The sequence below is a fragment of the Heloderma suspectum genome, chromosome 2 (assembly GCF_057233095.1).
Source record: "Heloderma suspectum isolate Gila_16-S chromosome 2, 16-S_ref, whole genome shotgun sequence".
NCBI classification, from domain to species: domain Eukaryota; kingdom Metazoa; phylum Chordata; class Lepidosauria; order Squamata; family Helodermatidae; genus Heloderma; species Heloderma suspectum.
The window spans coordinates 400,876,811-400,900,922 of record NC_139459.1 but is presented as its reverse complement, the minus strand read 5'-3'; the positions used below and the strand labels follow the sequence as shown (position 1 = coordinate 400,900,922).

The 24,112-nt window shown below is 43.8% G+C and overlaps 1 protein-coding gene across 1 annotated transcript; it reads left to right on the top strand.

Annotated features, from left to right (window-relative positions):
• Positions 1-159: 159 nt before the first annotated feature.
• Positions 160-23,827, top strand: LOC146356635 (vomeronasal type-2 receptor 26-like). Its single transcript, XM_084830229.1, has 7 exons — positions 160-244; positions 1,737-1,996; positions 5,621-5,911; positions 8,648-9,463; positions 17,531-17,761; positions 19,087-19,213; positions 21,419-23,827. Exons 1-7 carry the CDS (start codon positions 160-162, stop codon positions 22,327-22,329), a joined length of 2,721 nt encoding a protein of 906 aa, XP_084686355.1. The 3' UTR covers positions 22,330-23,827.
• The last annotated feature ends 285 nt before the right edge of the window (positions 23,828-24,112 follow it).

Sequence of the window (24,112 nt, the reverse complement as noted above, 5' to 3'; positions counted from 1 at the left end):
AGTTTCAAAAGATGGAGATGAGCCAATGAAGAGGGGCACCAGCAGATAATACCAAAGGACAGTACTTTATGAGCAGGGAAACAACCCTGAGAGGTGTTGGAGAATCAGAAGAATGTGTCAGTCTATCAGGAAACAACCATCGATCTTGGAATTTGAGACATGGTCAACGGAGAACACATCGAACCCCTCTGTGATGCCTTAGGCCCCAAGGAAAGAAAAGAGGATAAAACCCCTGAGTCTGCTGGTGTTCAGGGGGGCATGGTTGCATCTGGATCATTGCATGTGCACAAACAACAATACCCTCGATCCACGGGTCATGGGCAAGTGCTCTGGCCAAGTGCTTGGCAGTTGTGGTGAGTATGTGTTGGGTGGAATTCATGGAATAGGTTTTCACCTTTCAGGGCACAGATAAGGCACAGTTATCTTTGCACTCTCACACTCACTTTTTGGAGGTTTTCATACAGACAGCAGGTTATGGCTTGAGCTGGGTGCAGGGAAGCTGTGTAACGAACAGGGAATAACTGTATATTTAGTCATTTAAGGCACCATCTGTGGGTAACTAGGTTGTGATCAAGGAGTGTGTAGTTCTTTGAAGTCCTGGCAACCATGTTTGGGTAACTAAGTTGTGACCAAGAAGTATATCGTTATGTGAGGTACTGGTAACTAAGTTTGGGTAACTAAGTCGTAACCAAGGAGCATATAGTTCGACTGGTAACTAAGTTTGTAACTATGAGGGGCACTGCCTCTTAAGCTTCAGATAGTTTGCAACTCTCTGGGGAGGCTCAGCTATTGTTTGTTTCTTGATTGTCAATAAATCAATCTCCTTTTCCTTTCACCTACATTGGTTGTGTGTGTCCTATCTCCACCTCAAAAGATCCCAAGCTCCTCAGCCTGATCAACTGAGGGGTCCTGGGTATAAACTGAAATTCAAACCTCACACCATCAGTCCAAGCCAGCATGACCATTACCCATGCTGGCTGGGAATGATGGGAGTTGTAGTCCAACACATCTGGAGAGCACCAGGTTGGGGAAGGCAGCCCTTTCTAATTTATTAAGGAAGGTTTGTAGTCATATTGGCCCCATTAGTCCTGTCCAGAGCCCTCAAATACATCCTAAAAAGAAATCCTGATTCTGGCTCTTCTGTCAGTGTTTTCGCTTTTTGTTTTGTTTTTAATGGAAGATTATACAGGTTTGACTGCCTCCTCGATAATCCATGTCAGAGCAGGGAGCTACACTGGAGAGTCTTTGCAAACATGTTTTCTCCAGCTGTGCACGAAGCTGCGTGGAGACAGTTCAAGATGTGGCAGTGTTGATGTCCCTTCTTGTTATAATTAACAAAACAATTATGATTTCTTCTTCCTGCCAAAGCCCCAGGGTGTTTTCTTTCTTTCTTTCTTTCTTTCTTTCTTTCTTTCTTTCTTTCTTTTTTCTTTCTTTTTTTCCTTCCTTCCAAGATTGCCTTTGAGGAAAATATCAGAAGCATGAGCAACATGAAGTTATGTCTTGCACCCAGGGGCCAAAACACTGGCACATAAATATCTCCTGTGCCACTGAGAGCCTGCTGGGAGGAAGTTCATTGCAGGTGAGGGGGATGGTGTGGGTGTGAGGTTGACTTCTTACCCTCCCCTTCAGAGGTGCAGCCCGGGCTGGTTGGGCTCCATCTGTACTGGGAAAGCCACGGAAGCCTCCGTCTTGCAAGGGTGGGGGGTCTGGCTTCTTCTAATTCCTCTTATTAGTTGAGAGCAGCAAGGTGGGGGCTGTGCCAGGCATAGCACAAATGATTCTGGCCTCGTTGCTGCTGTTGCTCGCACAGGCAATGGGAGGGGGGCTCAAGGCCAAATGCACCTTGACTTTTAAGAGGCATACGTTTGACCCATGGAGCTTTTACAGGCCAGGAGACCACCTCATCAGCGGGGTCATCCCTACAACACTTCCAGTTTTTTCAAAGGCAGACATTTTTGACCAGCCTCCCCTTAGAAGCCTCCTTGATGGGCAAGTAAGTAAGTGGTGCCGGAGTTCCTGGTACTTCACTCGATACTGATTCCATGAGCCCAGTGTAATATGAACAGTGTAGTAATGTACCGTTACATGCATGTGCCAGACATTTTTGAGTGGTAGGAAGGTTCAGGGGTTCCAGCTCTTCCTCGGGGTCAGAGTGGGTTCCTTTGAGGGAAGTCATTGCAGACCGATACCCATTCTGTGGCATTAAGGTTTATCCACACCCATATACACGATGAGCATACGTGGAGGGCCCACAGCATCAGTATTGCAACAGATTCCTCCTCCACACCAGATAACTCAGAGAACACCCTAGTCCTGCAGGATTCCTGCAGAAAGCTCTGCACAGGCACAGTTAGCTTGCTTCTATTCATCTCACCTCAGACTCAGTTAGCACATTTCTCAGGGAGTGGGGGAGAGAAGTGAGCCCCACTCCAGACAAACCTTTCTAGGGCCACCTCCAACCGAGGACAGCCACCATTCAGCCAATCTCCATCACGGTAGGGAATCTGCCAGGCTAAACTTCTCCATTCGGTTTGCCACATTCTAACAATCTCTTTTCACAGTCAGTCTCACAGAGTTGGGGAGATCCTTGAGAGATCATTCAGACAAAGTATTACAAACTAGAGGATGTGTGACTTTGGCTTCTGCCTGTGATGGGCTGGTGTGTGTGTGTGTGTGTGTGTGTGTAAGAGAGAGAGAGAGAGAGAGAGAGAGAGTGCTGGGAGGAGGTGGGCGTTGTTATCACTTCTCTTAAGAACATAAGAACATAAGAAGAGCCCTGCTGAATCAGACCAAGGGTCCATCTAGTCCAGGATTCTGTTCACATAGTGGCCAGACAGCTGCTGACCAGGAACCCACAAGCAAGACACGAGTGCAACAGCACACTCCCACCCATGTTCCCCAGCAACTGGTGTACTTAGGCTCACTGCCTCTAGTACTGGAGGTAGCATGTAGCCATCAGGACTAGTAGCCATTGATAGCCTTGTCCTCCAGGAGTTTCTCTAACCCCCTTTTACAGCCATCCGAATTGGTGGCCATCACTACATCCTGTGGTAACGACTTGATCTGCACTTGATCTGCAGCCTGTGGTAAGTAACCCCAGTAGTTGGCCACTGTCGGTCCTCAAAGCCCACTTGTCCTCTTCCTCTTCCCCCTTGTCTTTGCTTTTTCTGCCTCTTCACTTACGCCATCCAAGTGCAAGAGCATGGTAAGAGAGGAACATTAAGAAATATGATTTAACTTACACAGATGCGTACAGATTACATACATGTAAACCAACCACATACATCAGGGACCTGTGGGCGTTGACCTCTGCTTAGGAAAACCTGATGCCCCAAATGCTGAGAGAGTCAAAGGGTCTTTGAAAGCAATTCTTTGTTTTATTAAAGGAGAATTTAAAATGAATTAAAATCAGACCTCAGAGGAAATAGAATCATGCATCAGAAGGACATTGACAGGAAGATTAAAAGATAAGCATTTAAAAATCAATAGTAAGGGTGCAATGGGACACTAATAGTGTGTGTGTGTGTGTGTGTGTGTGTTCAAAGAGGGTTGATGGAAATGTGGCACTTTAAAGATCACAGATTTAATTCAAGAAGAACATCTAAATGAAAAGTTGCCTGTGAATGGGGAGGGAAATGCCAGCCCAAAAATGGTGTTTGTGGGTGCCTTTCTAGAAAAGAATTTGTCTATAGCTGAACATGGAGAAGAAGGCTTCTTCCTTTCTGGAGGGAAGATTTGACAATACCCCAGTCCATCAGAGACTCTGTATCTGCGGGTCTGGGGAGGTTGAGGATGTCTCTCATTACTTACTACGATGTCCTCTCTATGGCCATCCTAGGCATAAATTTCTTGCCATTATTTCCCAGAGCCTCCTAAATAGAACACCTTTAGAACAGAGATGTGTCCTTCTTTCTGGCACTGATGCTTTCACCACTGCCCAGTCTAGGTAGCAAAATTTGCCTTGGCAGCAAGGAAAATACGTGCCAAAGCCCAAACAGCCTAGTGGGGATGATTCTGTTGGATGTGTGAATTTATGTATATACAAATATGTGACTGTACTGTACTGTTGTTGTTGTTTCCCTCTCTCTCTCTCTTTTAAATGTACATTGTGGTGGCCTATGGCCTTAAGCAATAAAGTATATATCTTATCAAGGAGGGAAGAGTGGGGGCGGGAGGAAGAGAGAAAAGCTGGAGAAAGGAAAGCCGTTTCAGCTTGGGATGATTTGAACCATGGAGAAACTGGGGATTTGGAAATGTGAGAGTGCTGGATGGGTGGGTGGAGTAGAGCAAATGCAGTGGTGTTGGAAGGAAGTGCGTAGATGGGGAGGCTTGAAAGATCAACAGGGAGCTCCAAGGCCAGAGTGTTTTGGTGTTGACATTAGTGAAAAAGGAGAAGAGCACATCGTTGTCTGGACCAATTAGAAGGAAAATGGGGGGCAACAGAATCTGGGCACAGAGGAAGAAGGCAAACTATGGGCAGTGGTGAAAGTAGTGAGGAGGTGGGACACTTAGGGCTTCTTGCCCTAAGGCCCCTCAAAGTCTGGTGCTGCCACTGCAGTGGACTAAATTCCAGGGTTGTGGAAAGTGATTCCCCCAGAACTGTTGAAGTCCTACCCATCTTGGTGGGCCCCTATCCTTGCAAAAGTATTTACATACATAAATAAAACAGGGATGTTTCCCAAAGGGTGGGACTCAAGTGTAGTCATTCCCATACATTAAAAAATGATGTAAATACCAAGGCCAGCTATTATAAACCAATTAGCCTAGTTGATGTTGTTGTTGTTCAGTCGTTCAGTCGTGTCCGACTCTTCGTGACCCCATGGACCATAGCACGCCAGGCCTTCCTGTCCTGCGCTCTCTCCCGGAGCGTGCTCAAGTTCATATTCATTGCATCCGTGATGCTATCTAGCCATCTCATCCTCTGCCGTCCCCTTCTCCTTTTGCCTTCAGTCTTTCCCAGCATCAGGGTCTTTTCCAGAGAGTTTTCTCTTCGCATTAGGTGGCCAAAATATTGGAGCTTCAGCTTCAGTATCTGTCCTTCCAGTGAGCAGTCAGGGTTGATTTCCTTTAGGATTGACTGATTTGACCTCCTTGCAGTCCAGGGGACTCGTAAGAGTCTTCTCCAGCACCACAGTTCGAAAGCATCAATTCTTCGGCGCTCAGCCTTCCTTATAGTTAATTAAATATATATGACGAATGGGGAGTTGATGCCCAGGTGACTGCTACAGGGCAGACCGGTTTTCAGAAAGGGAAAAGCACAACTGACCAGTGTTTCGCTCTGTGCCATCTCCTTACAAAATACACAGCAGAGTCTAATTGTTGTGTCCTTGAAGCCTCATATTTGTTGTAGGATGCCTAGAGAAAGGTTCTTGTCCAGTTTTCTTTCTTCCCCAGAGAGGTCAGATTTTGAGGAAACTTTTCTATGCCTTTGGCTGATCAGAACAAATATGTAACATACCTAGTTTCATAATTTGCAGTGTCTGCTTTTAAAATTAGTCAGAATGTGGTATAATTAGATTTATTAGTGGTGGAGATGTGGATTTGTTTTTGCTTTTTCTTCTTTGGGGCCAAAGAAGCAAGATCTGAATATGTTACTTCCATTGAATATTTTCCCAAGCATTTTGCCAGAAAGTCCTGGAAGATCCTGTCCTTCTTGTTTGCCATTCATGAGATCAACCAGAATCCCAGGCTCTTACCCAACATCACGCTGGGCTACAACCTCTATGACACCTATTTTGATGCAAGAATGACTGCTGATTCCTTATTAAGCCTGCTCTCTACTGGGCATGCAGATGTTCCAAACTACAAGTGTGGAAGACACAATCACCCGTTGCTTGTTCTCGAAGAATCTGCTTTTGACATCTCCATGCAGATCTCAACCATGTTGGGCATCTACAAGGTCCCACAGGTGAGGATAGAGATGGCTGGGCCATCTGCAGGCTGTGTCTAATTCCACTTCTGGATGTCCTCAGTGAGACTCAAGGCATAGTTTTTAAGAATGTTGCAAGTTATCTGAGAGAGGTTTAAAACAACCTCAACTCTCTGATCACCTGTGCAATGCATTCCTTTGCAGGCTTACTCAAAAGTAATTCCTATTGAGTTCAATAAGATTTACTCCTCGGTTAATGTAGGTGGAGGCTGGTAGCTCTGATTGTGTTGGGCCTTCAAATCCATGCCAGGTTTCAGTCAGAACCAGCTAGAACTCTAAAGGTGCTATCCAAGGGTCCAAACCTATTTTGGAGATAGGGTTCAGCACCTTGGAAGCTCCTTGAGGGTTCTGCCTGGTTCTGCCTGAAACCCGGAATGGATTCACAGCCCCACCAACTTTGGTGCCACCAGCACCAACATTAACATAGTAGTAAGTCCTATGGAACTCAGTAGGGATTACTTTTGAGTAAACCTGCAAAGGAATGCACTGCACAGGTTTACGTGTTTAGGATTTCAGCCTCAGGCATCTTCCTTTCATCTGACTTAAAATGTGAGAAGGGAGGGGGGGCAAGGGGGATTGCTTGGCCAATATGGAGCAGGGCTGGCCTTCGAAAGGAAAGTACTTTTTCACACAATACATGCATAGTTAAACTGTGGAACTCACTTCTACCAGATGTAGGGATGATGGCCACCAACTTAGATGGCTTTAAACTTGGAGTAGACAAATTCAAGGGGGATGCAACTGCAAGTGTCTTCTAGTCCTGATGGATATATGGCACCTTCAGTACCAGAGACAGTGAGCCTATGTACACCAGTTGCTGGGGAACATGGGTGGGAGGGTGTTTTTGCATTCATTTTCTACTTGTGGATTTCCCATTGTGGCATTTGGTTTGCCACTGTGTGGACAAAAAGCTGGACTAGATGGATCTTTGGTCTGAACTAGCATGGCTCTTCTTATGTTCCTCTATGTCTCTGTCACCAGCTTGTCATGTTAAACTGTTTTATAGTATTAACATTAATTAATTTAGTTTTGCAGGAAATGTATGTACAAGTGAGAAAAGGTTAACAAGTGAGAAAGGGTTAAACAAATAATAAAATAAATAAACTGTGGGGAGGATGGGGCTTGTTTGATTGGCTGTTTGTTTGTTTGTTCTACCTGGGGGAGAGGGGGGGAGTTAGTGAGGTCTAAGGAGAGTTATTGCGCATGTATTGTTGTTTTTATCAGTGGGTTTTGGGACATGGGTGGAGTACCATCTTAGATGGGTAGGGTGAGGATGTAGAAGGTAGTGAGGTGGGCTTAGGCTAAATAACAACATCTGTGTAAATAATAATAACACCAACAACTATGGGAAAAAAATCTTGTAAATAATAAACTTCCATTTTATTTGTAGGGGTGTACAAACCCCACTCACTGTTCTGGGTAGCAGTGTCCTCTGGTGGTGGGGGGGAGATCCGTCCCTTCCCCCAGAATCCTGCTACACCATTTGCATCCTTGCTCTTTCCATGATAGGCTACATAAATATATACATAGCCTATCACGGCTAATGCAGGGACGCAAATGGCGGCAGCTACACCAGCCGCCATTTCGTTCTGCAGACTGGCAGCAGATGGCTGCGGAATTAAGACAGTGACTCGGAGCAGCAGCTGCCGCCAGGTAGGGTCCATCCCGGGGGGATTTCAGAGGGTGGTGGGGGGGGTAGTCTGTTCCGCCACGGACTCCGGGGGGGGGGTGGATTCTAAAGAATCTAGCCTCATTGGAGTCCATGGCGGATTTCTCCGCCATCCCTATTTATTTGTCTGAGTCAAATCTATGTGCCAGCATGGTCTTCATTGACGCTCCCTTTTGCATGAGCACATAATAGCCAGCAACCACTTCCCAAGTTGGAAATAACAGTGACAGGGATAAGTTTGACATGTGTGGCATGAATTGCGGGTGGGCAAAAGGTTAGCTAAGTCAGTGGGTTCAGCTGATTTGACAGTGACGTCCCATTGCTGAGGCTTATTATCAAAGACATGGACGCACGATAGGGGAAAGCCTGGGTAAATGGAGGGGCAGACCTCACAGTAAGCACAAGAGGATTTAAAAACAAAACAAAACCTTTGGCATGGCTGGCCGGGCCACTGAATGGCTGGCATAATGCATAGGTTTCCCCCTGTAACAATGTGTACATTGCTCACACGCTGTTGCTTGCAAGGGCTGCAGTGGCCCCTCCTGTCATAGGCATGCCATATATGCTTATAGGCATATATATAAGCCATATATATGCTTATGGCTGAGAATGGAGAAAGCGGGGGACTCAGGGAGTCTTACGTGGGGATATCTTAGTTTTTGAGTGTTCTGTCATAATGAGGCCTCAAAGTTGTATCCATCATAAAATTAAGATAACCTGTTCCATCATCATGAAATGGACAAAGAATCTACCTTGAGGCATTATTTCAAAAATGTTGGATGAAGAATTGGCGAGTTATAGATACTTGCCCATTTTGCATTTGTCCACTAACATGAGGCCCCATGGAAAGAGGTACAATCATGTGTAGGCACAGCTTGAGTAGAGAAGCACTCTCCCAGGCAAAGGATCCCCCTTGCAATATATGGGACACCTCCCTCCATCATCATGGCCTGTATCTCTCCAGTCATTAATAATTTTGGGGTAACAAATATTTGAGCTTTTATCCAAAACAAAATATAATATTAATTTCTTCCTTTCCTTCCCAGATCAGTTATACTATTATTTCTCATGTTCTGAATGATAAAACTCAGCTGCCTTTTTTCTATCCGATGGTCCCCAAAGACCAAACCCAGTATTGGGGGATTGTCCAACTGCTCCTGCATTTCAGATGGACGTGGATAGGTCTCTTTGCTGCAGACACCGACAATGGAGAGAGGTTTCTGAGGACCTTGATCCCTGAGCTCATCAGGAACAGTGTTTGTGTTGTTTTCACGCAAAGCATCACAGGACTGAATACGAACCAAATGGAGTTCCATCTTGTTTCATACAGCCAGTGGAGACTAGTTAATGCATATGTTTATTGTGCAGAAACTAGGTCCTTCTCAGATGGGATATTCACTGTACAACAATACATTGACTTTGATATAGAACCCATTCCAGGAAAAGTCTGGATCACAACAGCTTTGTGGGACATCACCATGGAGTTGAAAATTAATTCTCTACCCTCAGAGCACAACCATGGTATTTTTTCCTTCTTAATTCAGACAAATAGAAGGCCCATATATTATGATGTGCCACATTTTTCCTCTTATACCTTGGATTTTCTGATGAAATTGTTTAAGGGTTCCTATACAAAGCATGCATTCTCTGTGAAAGACTGGGCAAGATTCATACAGAATGAAAACCTGGAGGCCCCGCCCCAAGAGGACATGGAGAGAATCCTGTCTCGAGACAGCTACATCATTTACAACACTGTCCAGGCTGTGGCCCGTGCCTTGGATGCTGCTTATTCATCCAGATCCAAGGGGATGGTGGGGGAGGGTGGAGGCTGGCTGGATGTTCGAAGGCTACAGCCATGGCAGGTAGTTCCTTTCCTATTACAGATATCCCTGCTGAACACAACGATCAATTGTACCATTCCAGAATAATTGTTTTAGGATTAGACTCTGAGAAAATGCCCAGCATAGTGGTGAGGTGAAATGGTGTGCATTTATGGAGCAAGCCTGTTTGGGGAACTCTCTGTGCACTTCCCCCTCTTTGCCCCCTCACACTGGCTTCAGACATCACAGCCCATCTGGTCCTAGCCCCCAGTGCCGGCCAATCTTCTCTGTGTCTGCAGTGACCCATTCCCTCCACTCCTCCACTGGAGTCGGCCATCTTGCTGGCTCTGTCTGATCCTTCCTTCCTTCTCACTTGGTTGCTCCTTTCACACCCTCCCTGACTCCACTCTGGCACCTCCATCCTCCACCAAGCTCCCTCTTGTGGGGGTCTGTATAAGCAGGAGCAGGAATCGATGGGCCTTTGCTTGAATCCACGTTTCCTTTAATACTGTGCCAACTGGCACTTTGCTCCATTTCTCTGTATTCAACTTATCTTTCTTTAAAAACAAACAAACACAAAAACACTCTATATAGCAGTGGTTCTTGTATATGTTTTTATATACAGCAGATTATTATTTTATCCTGGATACATTTTTTATCAGTTTGTACAATTTGGTGATGCCTGAGGCAAGAAATTCAAATGCCTCAGAAGCACATAGCAAAAGTATAATATTTACATTCTTCATCAGGTATTTCTGAAATCTGGCCAAATTACTCTTATTAACTTGTAATTATATTTCATGCCAATCGAACAAATAGTTTTAATTAATGGAGAATGGGAGTGCCCCTTTTAGTTAAGGTGAGTTGCAAAACAAGGTTCTCCCATGTCCTGCCCTATGAAAGCCTATGGCATTAACTGCTGGTAGTTTTTTGGGCATGCTCAGTTTCAGTCTGAAGCTAGAATGCTGCCAGTACATTCCAGTGTTTTGAGAGGAATTCCAATGTTCCTGTCAGCATTCTGACAACTGGGGAAGGGTAGAAGGAAACTGTCAACTGAGATAAGAGTGAGGTAATTTTGAAGCCTGAAAAAATCACTCTCACTAATAGCTAGATTACTGATGAACAGGGATAGGGTGTGCTGGAATTCTGCACAGGATTACTCAGAAGTAATCCTTTCTGAACATAGAGGGACATATCTATTCATTTACACATAATTACTCAGCTAATAATGTGTGTGTGTGTTTCAGAATCATTCCATAAGTTGGAAATACTGCACAGCTCTTGAAACACTATTTTGACAGTGCTAATACTTTAAAGGATCTGTAGTAAAGTGCATGAAATGGACACTGGTGAATGAAAAGTTTATATTGATAGGAGGGGCATCTGGTCTTAAAGACAGTGTGGGAAGAAGACCCTTTATGTTGTTGGCTGCTACTGTTAAGATGGTGGAAGGAGGAGTGGGGAAAAGAAACTAAATTCTCGACTGTCTAGAACGTCAGAATATCATTTCAGCCTTCATTTGGAATCTACACCCTTCATTATGAATTGTAGGAGGGGTTTCCAATGAACAGCACTAGATACTCCTTTTAACTCAGCACAAAGAAGTCTTCCGAATATTTATTTATTTATTGCATTTATATTCTGCTTTTTTTTCCTCCACTGAACTCAAGGTGGCATCCACAAACCTCCTCCTTTCCATTTTATCCTCACAGCAACAACCCTGCGAGGTGGGTTGGGCTGAGAGTCTGTGACTGGCCCAAGGTCACACAAAAAGCATCCATGGCTGAGTGGGGACTAGAACCCAGATCTCCCTACTCCCAGTCCAACACTCTAGCCACTACACCACACTGGCTCTCAATTTCTCAAAAGCTGGATTCCTAGGTTGTGACTTTTGGCTACTCGTAATAAAAGTGTTAAAGGAAGCAGATTCAAATACCTTGGGAAGAAATGCCCTTTTTTGAAAACCAGGGACATTCAATGATATGAAAACCTTCCAGTTTATGACCAGAGTTCAGGTTCTCTCACGTTTGCCCAAGCTCCACCAAGCCAGGAAAATGGAAGCTAAGGTGGACACCTGGAGCTTCACCACACCAGACCCAAGTCATCAGGGCTTCTGCTTCCTGGTTTTTCATGAGATCAGGATTGGCTCCTCACACAAGCTGACACGTGCTGCTTGTCTTTGTTGCTTTTTCTTGATAAATCCTCCGTGAGTTATATGTTTAATTTTACAGCCACTCGATGGTGCTGCTGATTTTAGCGCAATTACAGAAGTACACAGCAAGTGAAGCTCTTCATAAGTGCTTCCGAGAGAAAAGTCCAACTTTCTCCATGCTTTTCAATTGTGGGATCAACCTCATAAACTGCAGGAGGCAACCTGCTCCACAGCACTGGAAGCCAAGACTGACGCCTTCACTGGCGTGCTCTGTGATCAGTGATGATCTTGTCACAAATTGTGCTTGCTTACAACTCACCTTCCATTTATTTCTTTAGTTATTCATTTCTATACCGCCCAATAGCTGAAGTTCTCTGGGTGGTTCACAAGAATTAAAACCTCAAATTGTAACATAAAACAATATTGCGATCCTCCTGCACCCCAGTCCTGGGAGGGGAGAACTTGCAGGGGCTTCCGCTCTTATTCAGACCTCAGTTTCCAGGGAAGTGGGCAATGGAGACTTGTGGTGTTGATGGTATTGTTTAGAAGACCCACAAACGTCTGTGAGTACCCAATCTTGAGCTCACGATATCAGCTCTGTGTGAAGAAGCCCCTTAACTGATGTGCCTTGTGATCAGTGATGATGTAAGCAAACACAGTTTGTGACAACAACTTACCCTCAATGCATCCACACCTCTCCTTGGTCTTTCAAGCCCAAATCCAGATGGGGAAGATGGAGTGTCTGGGACCAGCAAAGATGTCCCACCTTGTCCTGGTCCTGTATGCAAGTTGTAAGAAAGCGCAATTTGTGACATTGCACAACATCATCCTGGACCACGGGGCACGGGCATGTCTGTTCAGGCAACAGCCTTAACTTCCCATTCCCTGGCTTTGTGGACTGTGAGACAACATGAGATAGCCTTAGCTCTGGTCTTAAACAGGCAGATTTTTAAAATAATTGAATATACTCAAAATTGGTATTTTGAGACTTACACCATTTAAAGGTGATTTCCCTATCTTTGAATTTATACAGCAGAGTCCAAAAAAAGCTGACAATGCACCTGACTAGTGAATGTCAATTGTACTCTGCCTTTATATTCTTTTGAGCCACAGGGACACAGGCAAGAGCATTTTACATCACCTTTGCCTTCCCAGACATTTCCAATTTGGGCTAATAAATCCTTCACTGCCATTTGATTTTTTAAGAGGCCAGTTATAAATAGAAATGCAAGATTCTGTACCTGAGGAAGAGACTGGAGTCCAAGAGTCCCCAAATGAACTAAATACACTTTGACTCAGTGCATCCATCTCATCTTGACAACTGGCTTCCTTTCTTACATCCCACACCACTGCAGCTTGTAATGGGAGGGTGAGCTCTCCTGTTGGATCCTCCTTTGATTCATCCAGTATAACTAAGTCTAAGTCTGCAGATGATAAATTAAGAATAGAGAAATCATATACTGGGCCATCCTCCTCCTTTAGAGGGTCCCAGGTTTCCTCAGCATGTTCCTCCCAGTCCAGAAAGGTATCTCTTAGCTGTGCCCCACTGGCCGGAATTTTGTTTGTAAAACTATTGCCAATTTCTAGATCATTATTGGATTATGGAACAGTCTCTGTAGGTGGGAAGGGATGGGGTGAAGGAACAGATATGACTGGAGAATGAGAAGTCTGCAGATCAGTTTCATTTTCTATCATGGAATATTGCAGGGTGGGCAAACAAATTGATGGGTGAAAACTTTTTCACATTCTTAAAGGGTTATGACATAATTTGTCTACATGTACTGCAGCATTTAGTGAATACCAATTTACATCTTCCAGGGTTTATCATGTATGATAAACCAGCCTCTAAATCTCAAAAAAAAAAAAAAAAAAAAGTGGGGGGAGGCAGAGGTGGTTTGATACTTCTGTTATCTCTCAGTTTGAAGGCTGTAGTGGAAGACTTGGCACTAATAACATAGTCAGTTCATCCAGACTTTGATGATCCACAACTGGAAAGGCAAAAAGATCATTTGTATAAATGTTTACATTCCTCCAGTAGAGCTGTCATTATGGAATAGACTAGGTAGTCTTCTGGAAACTATCTTATTATCCTACCCTGGCACCAGTCTTCTAATATGTGGAGATTTTAATGCTCGTATACATGTAGGATTAAATTATGAAAGCAGTCCAACTTCCACCTACATGGAGGATATTTTTCCTCTGGGCCCACTGGATGAGAACTTACATTCTCCTGGTTGGGAGCAACTAAAGATTATCTATAAACATCAGTTACTGGGTTTATGTGGAAGTTATTTTGATAAATCTAACAGATACTTTATGTTTCTCAGCTCCAAAGGTGGAAGCATGGTAGACTATTTCTTTATGTCAACTACATTATTGCCTCATGTGGTAAAGTTTCTAATTAGGGAGCGAGCTGAGAGTGATCCCATGCCATTAGTCTTGTCTCTATCAAACAAAGCATGGAACAAACCCCACCAAGAGCAGGGCATCTTGGATGGCTTGAGAATTGGACAGAGGAGACTCAAATGGTCTGAGTCTTTGGAATAAGAAATCCATCAACTTCTAAATAACCCACATCTGATCCAGCTTACAGCATTTAAAAATAAATAAATCATGGAGTCATTGGAAATGCCCATGTTAGTATTATAAGTAGCTTGAAGTCTCATTTGGTTAAAACCTTCAAATCTAGGAACAGAACAGCTATATTTCAGGAGCCTCCGGGTTCAATCATGAGTGTAGGAATGCGAGGAAAGAACTAGGTAGGTTTAAAAGGAAGGAAGGGATTCCAAAACCGAACAGGCAGTTTTAGCTATCACTGAGAAACAATGTCTATATAAAAATCTTCTAAACACAAAGAAGTTGGAATACTCTTAAGTATTTGGCAAAAAAATGGGATTGGCTTCTCTCCAGAAAAACAGCAAACACATATGTTTGGGAGATGGTTTCATCAGGTCTCAGAGAAGTATGAAGCCCACATTTCACCCCTACTGCAGGTTGATAATTTTCAACCCATCTTTGGTGAGTTAGAAGAAGAGAGGCCTTCTGCAGAGGAGAAGTTAGAGTCTTTGAAAGATACCCCAGAATGCCCCGTGTAACAGCTGAAGAAAAAAAAAAGATTTCTCAGTGGTAACTTCCCAGGTGAGAATATAATGCTGCCAGAATTATTTAAAGCAAATTCAGATAGGTGGGCACCTATTCTAGCAAGACTGTTGTCCTTTATTAACTCTTTAGGTTGGACGCCCCAAGGATGGAAAAACAGCATTGTGTTCCCTATTTTCAAAAAAGGTGGCAAAACAAACCCCAGTCAATAAACCCCTATCAGTTTATTAGAGATTATTAAAAAAGCTGGGAACTTATTGTAGAACTGGATTTCTTAAATCCAATTAGGATAAAACTAAAATCATGATGTTTGCCAAAAGACCCCAAAGACATACATGGTTCCTGGATGATAATAATTGTATTGCACAATGCTCATTATACAAGTATTTGGGTATACATTTCTCAGAGAATCTATCCTGGAAGGCACATAAACAGACTATTACCTTGGCTGCTTCTAGATTAGCGAAAGGTTGTTCTACCTTTTTAAAACTAAGGGAGGCCAGTTGGCGTTCCCAGCACTGAAAATATTTGAGCAGAAGATTTTAGCACAAATTCTGCATGGTGCAGAAATTTGGGAGGCTGGGCAAAATAACTATCTGGAGGTTATACAGAATATAATTAGAATATATTATATAATATAATATAATTACAGAATATTAGGGTATTTTTAAAAAAATGTTTATGGTAAAATTTTATTGTTTTAAATTGTTTTATAGTGGGTTGTACATCGCCCAGAGTGGCTGGGTGACCAGTCAGATGGGCGATTAATAAATTTAATAAATAAATAAATAAATAAATAAATAAATGTCTAAGAAGTATTCTAGCCCTTCCTCCTTGCACCTCAGCTGCTCTCCTTTGTGCTAAAGTGGGGCTACCATCGATGTCCATTAGAATGAACAAGGCCATTTTCTATCTGAAAAGACTGATTAACATGCCTGAACACCGTTTGGCTAAACTGTGCTATCTAGAACAGAAGAACGGGGGGGGGGGGGGCTGGACTTCATCTCCTTTAGGAAAATGGACCCATTTTTTTCTCTTTCATTGGCTTCCTTTCAGCCGAGTTAGGCTAAGGTTAAAGTCAGAGATGGCTTATACTTGCAGGATGCTAATAAAGATCTGGAACCATTCAGCAAACAGGATTTAGCAGGTGATACAATCCTAACAAGCGTGAATGATCCTTCTCTAATTATCTTAATTCCTTGACTCACTCAGAGTCAAGGCATTTATGGAATTACGCTTCCAGACTATGCCTTCGGCATACCTGGATGGGAGGAATAAAAATGTTCCTACATCCCAATGCCTTTGTATATGTGGGGCTCCACAAATAGCAGATATTATTCTCTCTCTCTCTCTCTCTCTCTCTCTGTGTGTGTGTGTGTGTGTGTGTAGCAAATTGTATGCCAGTCTTAGGAAAAGATTTGCTTGGTTGGAATGCCAGATAGAACTTTGGTTGAGTGCATGTGCAGACTACTTGTACCTATGAACCGTTATGTAACTAATCAAGTAGCTTTATTTGCAGTGGTTGCTAAACAGATTACAGCAAGAGTCCTAAAAACCGTTGCTGTAGATTGTGCACACGATGCACTGATTTGAGTAGCTTGTTCAACATTTTTTTCCCCTGTGATTGTCTCTTTTTTTTTGTTGCTGCTGTTGTCGCAAAATTGTAAGAACCTATGGTTATATACCATAAAAACTGAACGGACTGCTCTTGTTGGCTGTTATAGCCGTCGTTTCTCTTGCCGGTTTTATTCTTGGCTTTTATTGTTGTTTTTATGGCTACTTTATTGTGTTTATGTTTGTTATCACTTTCAGTATTTTAACTCTTTATGTATTGTATTGCTGTAAGCCACCTTGGGAGGGCTTCTGCCCTGAAAGGCGGCCAAGGAATGTTTTAAACAAACAAATACGTCCTGCAGGCCTAATCTGGCACAAGGAGGTTCCAAATCTGGCCTGTGAAGCCATCATGCCTTCTTCCAGGTTGCAAGCCTTGGAATTCAAGCACTACCCTATGGAGGAATACCTGCTGTGAACTCCAATCTCTTCTTACGTTTTGATGATCATTTGTGAATAAACTCGGATATTACAAAAATGACATTAAGCCTCTGCTGACCTCCTTTCAAAGGAAACCAAACCTTGGTAAGCACTCCATCCCTAGAGCTGTTCATCATGCAGTGACATGGGGTGAATGTACATATCACCATTAACCATGGAGGATGCTCATGCAACTTGAAGTGCAGACAACCCCTGTAGGAGGTTAATGCTGATCCCCCCCCCCATCCAGGGCCTCCCAGTCCCCTGTGTTTTTAGAAAGGATAATAATAATAATAGTAATAGTAATAATGATGATGATGTCTAATAGAATAGAAAATAGAAGTTTAGCTTTAGCTTCTCAAACTAAACTAAAACTAAAGATTCTGCTCGACACAATTTACTTACTTGAGTGAAAATGCACACAGCTCCAATTCAGATTGGGGCCATGGAGATTTTGGAGGGAGGGAATTTAAGCTTCTCTCTCTCCAATTTTCATCCCCAAATCCCCCCACCCCAGGCTGGTGTTAAAAAAAGAACAAATTGTCCCTAATAAAGAATTCTCCTAAAAACAGAGGTTTGCACCTAATGTTTATGTCAAATACAAGAGAAAATAGTAGTTTAGCTTTAGCTCATCAACATTAAGCAGGTAAAGGGGAGATCCAGGAATGAAACCAGGTCCCTTGAGAATGTTAAGAAGACATGCACAGACACTTTGGACTGGAGCCAGATCTGAGTTACTGGAAATTCAAGGATTAAATGGGAGGAAATAAGATATCAAATGTCTTTTACTCTTTATTAAATGCTGGTCTTTTTTTTTTTTCCCCTAGCTCGACTCTTTCCTGAGGAACCCCCAGGTTTACAACATTTCCATCATGGATGGAACCTATTTAGATGAGAACGGAGATTTGGCAGCTGACTTTGATATTGTGAACTGGCTGGTGCTTCCCAATATGTCCATCCTTAGAGAGAAATTTGGTAACCTAAAAAAACAGGGTTCTGCAGACCTCAAGTTCGCCATCAACCAGGATGCCATGGTGTGGCCCCAACGGCTCAACAAGGTGGGGAAAATAATTTAGCAGCAGCAGCAGCACTATTACTATTACCATTACTATTACTATCACCATTACCATTTATTACATTTCTATACCACCCCATAGCCAAAGCTCTCTAGGTGGTGTACAGAGGTTAAAACATGAAAAACAACATAAAAGTTTAAAAGCCATTTACATAAAAGCACACAGGAAATATACACAACAACATATAACTATGAGCAAATTGGGAGACAAAATGGACCCTGTGCAACCCCATATTGGAGAATCCATGGGGCTGAGCAGTGTTCCCCAAGCACCACATTCTGGAGCCAACCCTCCAAGTAGGAGTGAAACCACTGCAATGCAGTGCCTCCCACTCCCAACTCAGACAGCCATCCCAGAAGGTTACCATGATCAATGGCATCAAAAGCCACCAAGAGATCAAGGAGAATCAACAGAGTGACACTCCTCCTGTGTTTCTCTGGACAAAGGTCATCATACAGGGTGACCAAGGCTGTTTCTGTGCCAAAACCAGGCCTGAACCCCAATTGAAATGGATCCAGATAATCGGTCTCCTCCAAGAGCATCTGGAGCTGGTTGGCAACCACTCGCTCAAGGACCTTGATCAGGAATTGAACACTTTCAACCAGTCTATGATGATTATTAAGGTTTTCCAGGTCTAGGAATGGTTTCTTTAGGAGCCGTCTCACCACCACCTCTTTCAGGTAGCCTGGGACCACCCCTCTCACAAGGAGGCATTAATCACCTCCCTAGCTCAGCTGGCTGTTCCCTCCCTGCTAGTTTTTAAATTTTTATTAGCCAGGAGGGGCAAGAATCTGATATGGAAGTGGTTGCACAAACCTGTGCATAAAACCATTTGTTTTATTTCTTGTACTCACCATCTGTTAAAGTTTCATAACTAATGTGCTCTAAATGGGACTGCCTTTCAAGATTGGTTGGAAATTTCAAATGGTTCAGAGGAACATAGGAAACTGTCTTATACTGTGGTACATGCACAGCAAAGCTAGACTTCTCAGGATGCTGGAAACACAAATATTTATTCCAAGCCCAATGCCTTTCTGTTCACTTTTATTTCAGGGTCTCCTTCAGAGGCCAATATATATATATATATATATTAAATCAGACATTTACAGAGAACAACCAAAAAGAGCAGAAGTCATAAATAAATTCAGCAGCCCAATATTATTAATATATTACTATATTATTATTATTATTATTATTATTATAGACATCTTTCTCTAATAAATACTCAAGGTGTCACACACAAGTGGTTAAAAAAACATGAGTTAAGGTAATTTAAAAGAGCTAAAAACTATTATCTTTATGCTTAGCCCCTGCCCCGTTCAAGGTGCGTGGAAAGCTGCCACCCTGGATTCATGAAGGTGGTCCAGAAAGGAAAGCCAGCTTGCTGCTATGACTGTATTCCCTGTGCAGAAGGGACCATCTCCACTCAGGAAGGTGGGTGACTGCAGAGAAGAAGGCAGCCCATGGGAAAGAGGACAAAGATTCATCCAGCTATTTTCTGTGAAGGATTTTTAAAGACATTTTAATAGGGATGTACGAAAATTCTGCCACGGATCTCAGGGAGGCCGAATGCCAGCGCATTCGGCCCCCTGAAATCGGTGGCGGAACGGCCTGCCCCCCCGACCCCACCCCAGGATGAGACTTACCTTGGGCGGATCTTCCTGGCGGCGGTGGCTCCGGCAGCGGCGGTGCGGCGGTGGCAGGTCTTCCGACCGGCTGCCACCGCTGCCATTTCCAGTTAAAAAAAACAAACAAACCATGATAGGCTACGTAAAGATTTACGTAGCCTATCACGGCTAGGTTTAAAAAAAAAAAAACGTGATAGGCTACGTAAATGTTTACGTAGCCTATCATGTCTGACTTTTTTTAAAAAAACAACAATGCGCGTACGCAAATGGCGGCGGCCATGGCCGCTGCCATTTGCGTACGCGCGTTGTTTTTTGTTTTGTTTTTTATGTCAGCCGTGATAGGCTACATAAACATTTACGTAGCCTATTACGGCTGACTGCAGGGACGCAAACGGCGGTGGCTATGGCCGCCGCCATTTGCGTCCCTACTAGCCAGCGGCCAGATGTCCGGCTGCTGGCGGAGCTGGCCGGTGGCTCTGCAGAATCCCTGCAGAGCACAGCTGGCCGGCCAGGATTCCGGGGGGGGAGGAATGGAGCGCCTCCCCCCCTGTCCAGGATTCCAGGGGGAGGGACGGAGTGCCTCCCCCCCATCAACATAATCCGTGAAAGGTAAGTGCCTTTCGTACATCCCTACAGAGCGGGAGAAGTGCGGAGGCAAAGACTGCCTCCAGTACTCCTCCCGCTCTGCATAGGATGCCGTCAGCCTCCAAGTTCAGAGGTAGGAATGTTGCAGAATTCTTCCATGGACTCCAGTGAGTCCCCAGAGTCCATGGTGGAATGGGGCAATCTCCCTCGCTATCCCATGGAATCCCCTGGGATGGAGCCTACCTGGCGGCAGCTCCAGCTCTGGTGGTGGCTCTGGCAGTGGCTCCGGTGGCTCTGGGTCATCTTCTGGCCACTGCCAGGCTGCAGCCGCAAATGGTGGCTGCTACCCTGGCTGCCATTTGCGTCCCTGCCAAGCCATGATAGGCTACCTAAATATCTACGTAGCCTATCACGGCAAAAGGTAGGGACACAAATGGCGTAGCCTTGCCGTGGAATGGATGTGGCAGGGCAGGTTTCTGGGGGGAGGGACGGATCGCCTCCCCCCCACCATGGATGCTCCTGAGTGGAGCAAGGTAAGGGATTCGTACATCTCTATTCAGAGGCTGATGAGCATCCGGATAGGACCACACCCTCAGTTAATGGATTACATGGGAACAGAAGGAAAAAAGACAGCGACAGAAATGTTTTATAATATTTTTGTCTATGTTCAGAATCTAGTGATTTCCTCATTACTAGGTTTTTGATTTCTAATGAAACATAACTTAATTTAGGGGAACTTTTTGCTTTACAAAAAGAAAAATTACAATAAATGTTATACTGTTAAAAGCCTTGCTATTATTACTACTGTTAATAATAATACACATATGTGCGCGCACACACACACACACAGTTTGGCTTTCTTTGTTTATGCTATATATATATATATATATATATATATATACACACACATACATACATATATATATATATCTGTATGTATATATCTCCAGAAAATCAACAGAAACTCCTCTGTAGGTTTCCCTGGCGCAGATGGTGATGGGAAAATGAATCACTGAAGATGACTGTCCTGAAAAACACTACCATAGGCTCACCTCACACTTACTGTTCCGATCAAAAGCAGAATACAACCCAATTCTACAGTGATTTGCTCCAGCCCAATCCTATCCTATGGCACCTGGCAGATGATCTTCAAGGTCTTGGGCAGTCGTCCGTCCCACTCTTGCTGCACCCGTTTATGTGCAGATGTGCAGGAGTGAAGCTGGGGATTCTGCAAGCCAAGCAGGAAGTCATCTTCCACTGCTCTACCACAAATGGTCAGTTCCCCATGCCTCCATCCCACCATCCCCACTTGGCTCTTCTGGCTCTTGGGTATTTCTTCTCACCTCAAAAAATAGACTTGAGGGAATGTAAAAGAACAGTGACTGTTATAAATGCATATGGGTGATATTATTATTGTCCTTTGCAGATGCAGACCATTGCAACAATTGTCCAGCAAATCAGCATCCAAACAAGGACCAAGATGAATGTATCCCAAAGGATGTCACCTTCCTGTCCTATGAAGAATATTTGGGGATCATCCTGGCTTCCTTTGCCCTATTCTTGTCATTAACAACAGGCTTCGTATTAGGAATCTTCATAAAATTCCTTGAAACCCCAATAGTCAAAGCCAACAACCGGGACCTTTCCTACATTCTCCTCATCTCCCTCCTGCTTTCCTTTCTGTCCTCCTTCCTCTTCATTGGCCTGCCAAGGAAATTGACCTGCCTCCTCCGACAAACAGCCTTCAGCATCATCTTCTCAGTTGCCATCTCTTCACTATTGGCCAAAACAATCACTGTGGTGCTGGCCTTCCTGGCCACAAAGCCAGGAAACAGGATGAGGAGATGGCTGGGGAAGAGCTTGGCCAACTCCATTGTCCTTTCTTGCTCCAGTGTCCAAATTGTTATCTGCACCATCTGGCTAGGAGTGTATCCCCCATTCCCAGACTCTGACATGCACTCACAGCCAGGACTAATCATCCTGCAATGCAACGAAGGGTCTGTCGCCATGTTCTATGCTGCCCTTGGCTACATGGGCTTCCTTGCTGCAATCTGCTTCACAGTGGCTTTCCTAGCCAGGAAGCTGCCTGGGGCCTTCAATGAAGCCAAGCTGATCACCTTCAGCATGCTGGTCTTTTGCAGTGTTTGGGTGTCCTTTGTGCCCACCTACCTGAGCACCAAGGGGAAATACATGGTAGCCGTGCAGGCCTTCTCCATCTTGGCCTCCAGTGCTGGGTTGCTGGGCTGCATCTTTCTTCCTAAGTGCTACATTATTATACTGAGGCCTGATGTGAATACAAAGGAATATCTAACAACAAAAACTAAAGATGGTATCTGATTCATATGGAAATCTTTTTTAGGGGTGCCAAGAACCTGCCTCCTCCCACCATGGTTGTTTCTGATAATATACCATTATTCTTCAGGAAATCCTACATTTCTGGGTAATTTGCTGGTTCTTGGTCTAATGATTCTCCACTTCTGATCTAAAAATTAATCCACAAGTGATCACATATGTTTTTAAAACATAGGTTTCATAAAAAATAATTGATTGGTTTTAAAATGACCACTTGGGGTAGGGGATAATTTCAAAAACATGGTTGCTTAAATGAATTGAATGACATCCTTATCTGCCCACTACTGAATGTATACACATAGATTGTACACATATAAAAATGCAATGCTTCCTGAAGTGTGGAAACTCAGTTGAAACTCCACTCTGAGTTACAAGCTCTAGCAGCCAGCCATTTGGAAGTATCATCAGTCTCCTGGTGATATGGACATGTGATCTGGATGGGTAAAAAATGTTATTTGGAGGTAGAAAATGATTGTGGGGGATGTCTAAAAGGGCATATTATATAGCACCTTGCACCCCCTTAGAATCATAGAATCATAGAATAGTAGGGTTGGAAAGTGCCTACAAGGCCATCAAGTCCAGCCCCCTGCTCAGTGCAGGAATCCAAGTCAGAGCATCTCTGACAGATGGCTGTCCAGCCTCATCTTGAATTCCTTCAGTGTGGGAGAGCCCACTACCTCCCTAGTTCACTGGTTCCATTGTTGTATTGCTCTAACAGTCAGGAAGTTTTTCCTGATGTTCAGCTGGAATCTGGCTTCCTGTCACTTGAGCCCATTATTCTGTGTCCTGTACTCTGAGATGATCGAGAAGAGATCCTGGCCTTCCTCTCTGTGACAACCTTTCAAGTATTTGAAGAGTGCTATCCTATCTCCCCTCAGTCTTCTCTTCTCAAGGCTAAACATGCCCAGTTCTTTCAGTCTCTCTTCATAGGGCTTTGTTTCCAGGAACTAAGAACTTAGGAACTAAGTAGCTGTAAATTGTAGATAGTAATCCTTGGAATGATGGGCTAAAAGAAACAGAATCAAAACACAAGTAAACATAAGTTATAACCATTTTTAATGTAGAAAAATCGAAGGAACAAGAGGTCCCTCAAAAGTAAGACAAAAGTCCTTTAAAGCTAATTCTGAAAAAACATGTTCTTGCAGAATCACAATCGGCTTTGTTAGGATAACTGTTGGATTTTATCTTTTCCCAAATGAGGTATCAAGTTTGATTTGCATTGTTGACCCCATAACTCATGGCTCAGCCTGAAGCCTGCATAACTGAGCCTACTCCTATTAATTCTGCAGTCTCTTCCTACCTCCATTTAAAGACTAGGACTAAATTGACACTTGACTTTGTGGCATCAACATGATGTCAGCTTCCTCCCCAGCCTATCACAATTTTTCTTAAAATCCAGCCTGAGGAAGAGTTCTGGACAATTCCAAAGCTTGCTCACTAGTTTGTGACATTTTTGTTCATCCTAATAAATGCCAGACTGTTGATTTTGGCTTCTTCTTTTTTGGGGGTAGTGGACCAACATGGCTCTTCTGCTGCTTTTTACTTAGCTTTGTGTTTCTAATGAATTATGTCCTGCCTGATGCAGGAAGCCCCATGAGATCTGGTAGAGGAGGCTGAGGCATTTGTGGTTGTGGAGGGCAAGGATAATTGAGGACAGGTCCTCTGAGCCACAACTGGTGCTTCCCTACACACACACACACACACACACACACACACACAGCAGTTCCCATTCACTTAATGGAGAAAGCAAAGCAAAGGAGATCTTCAG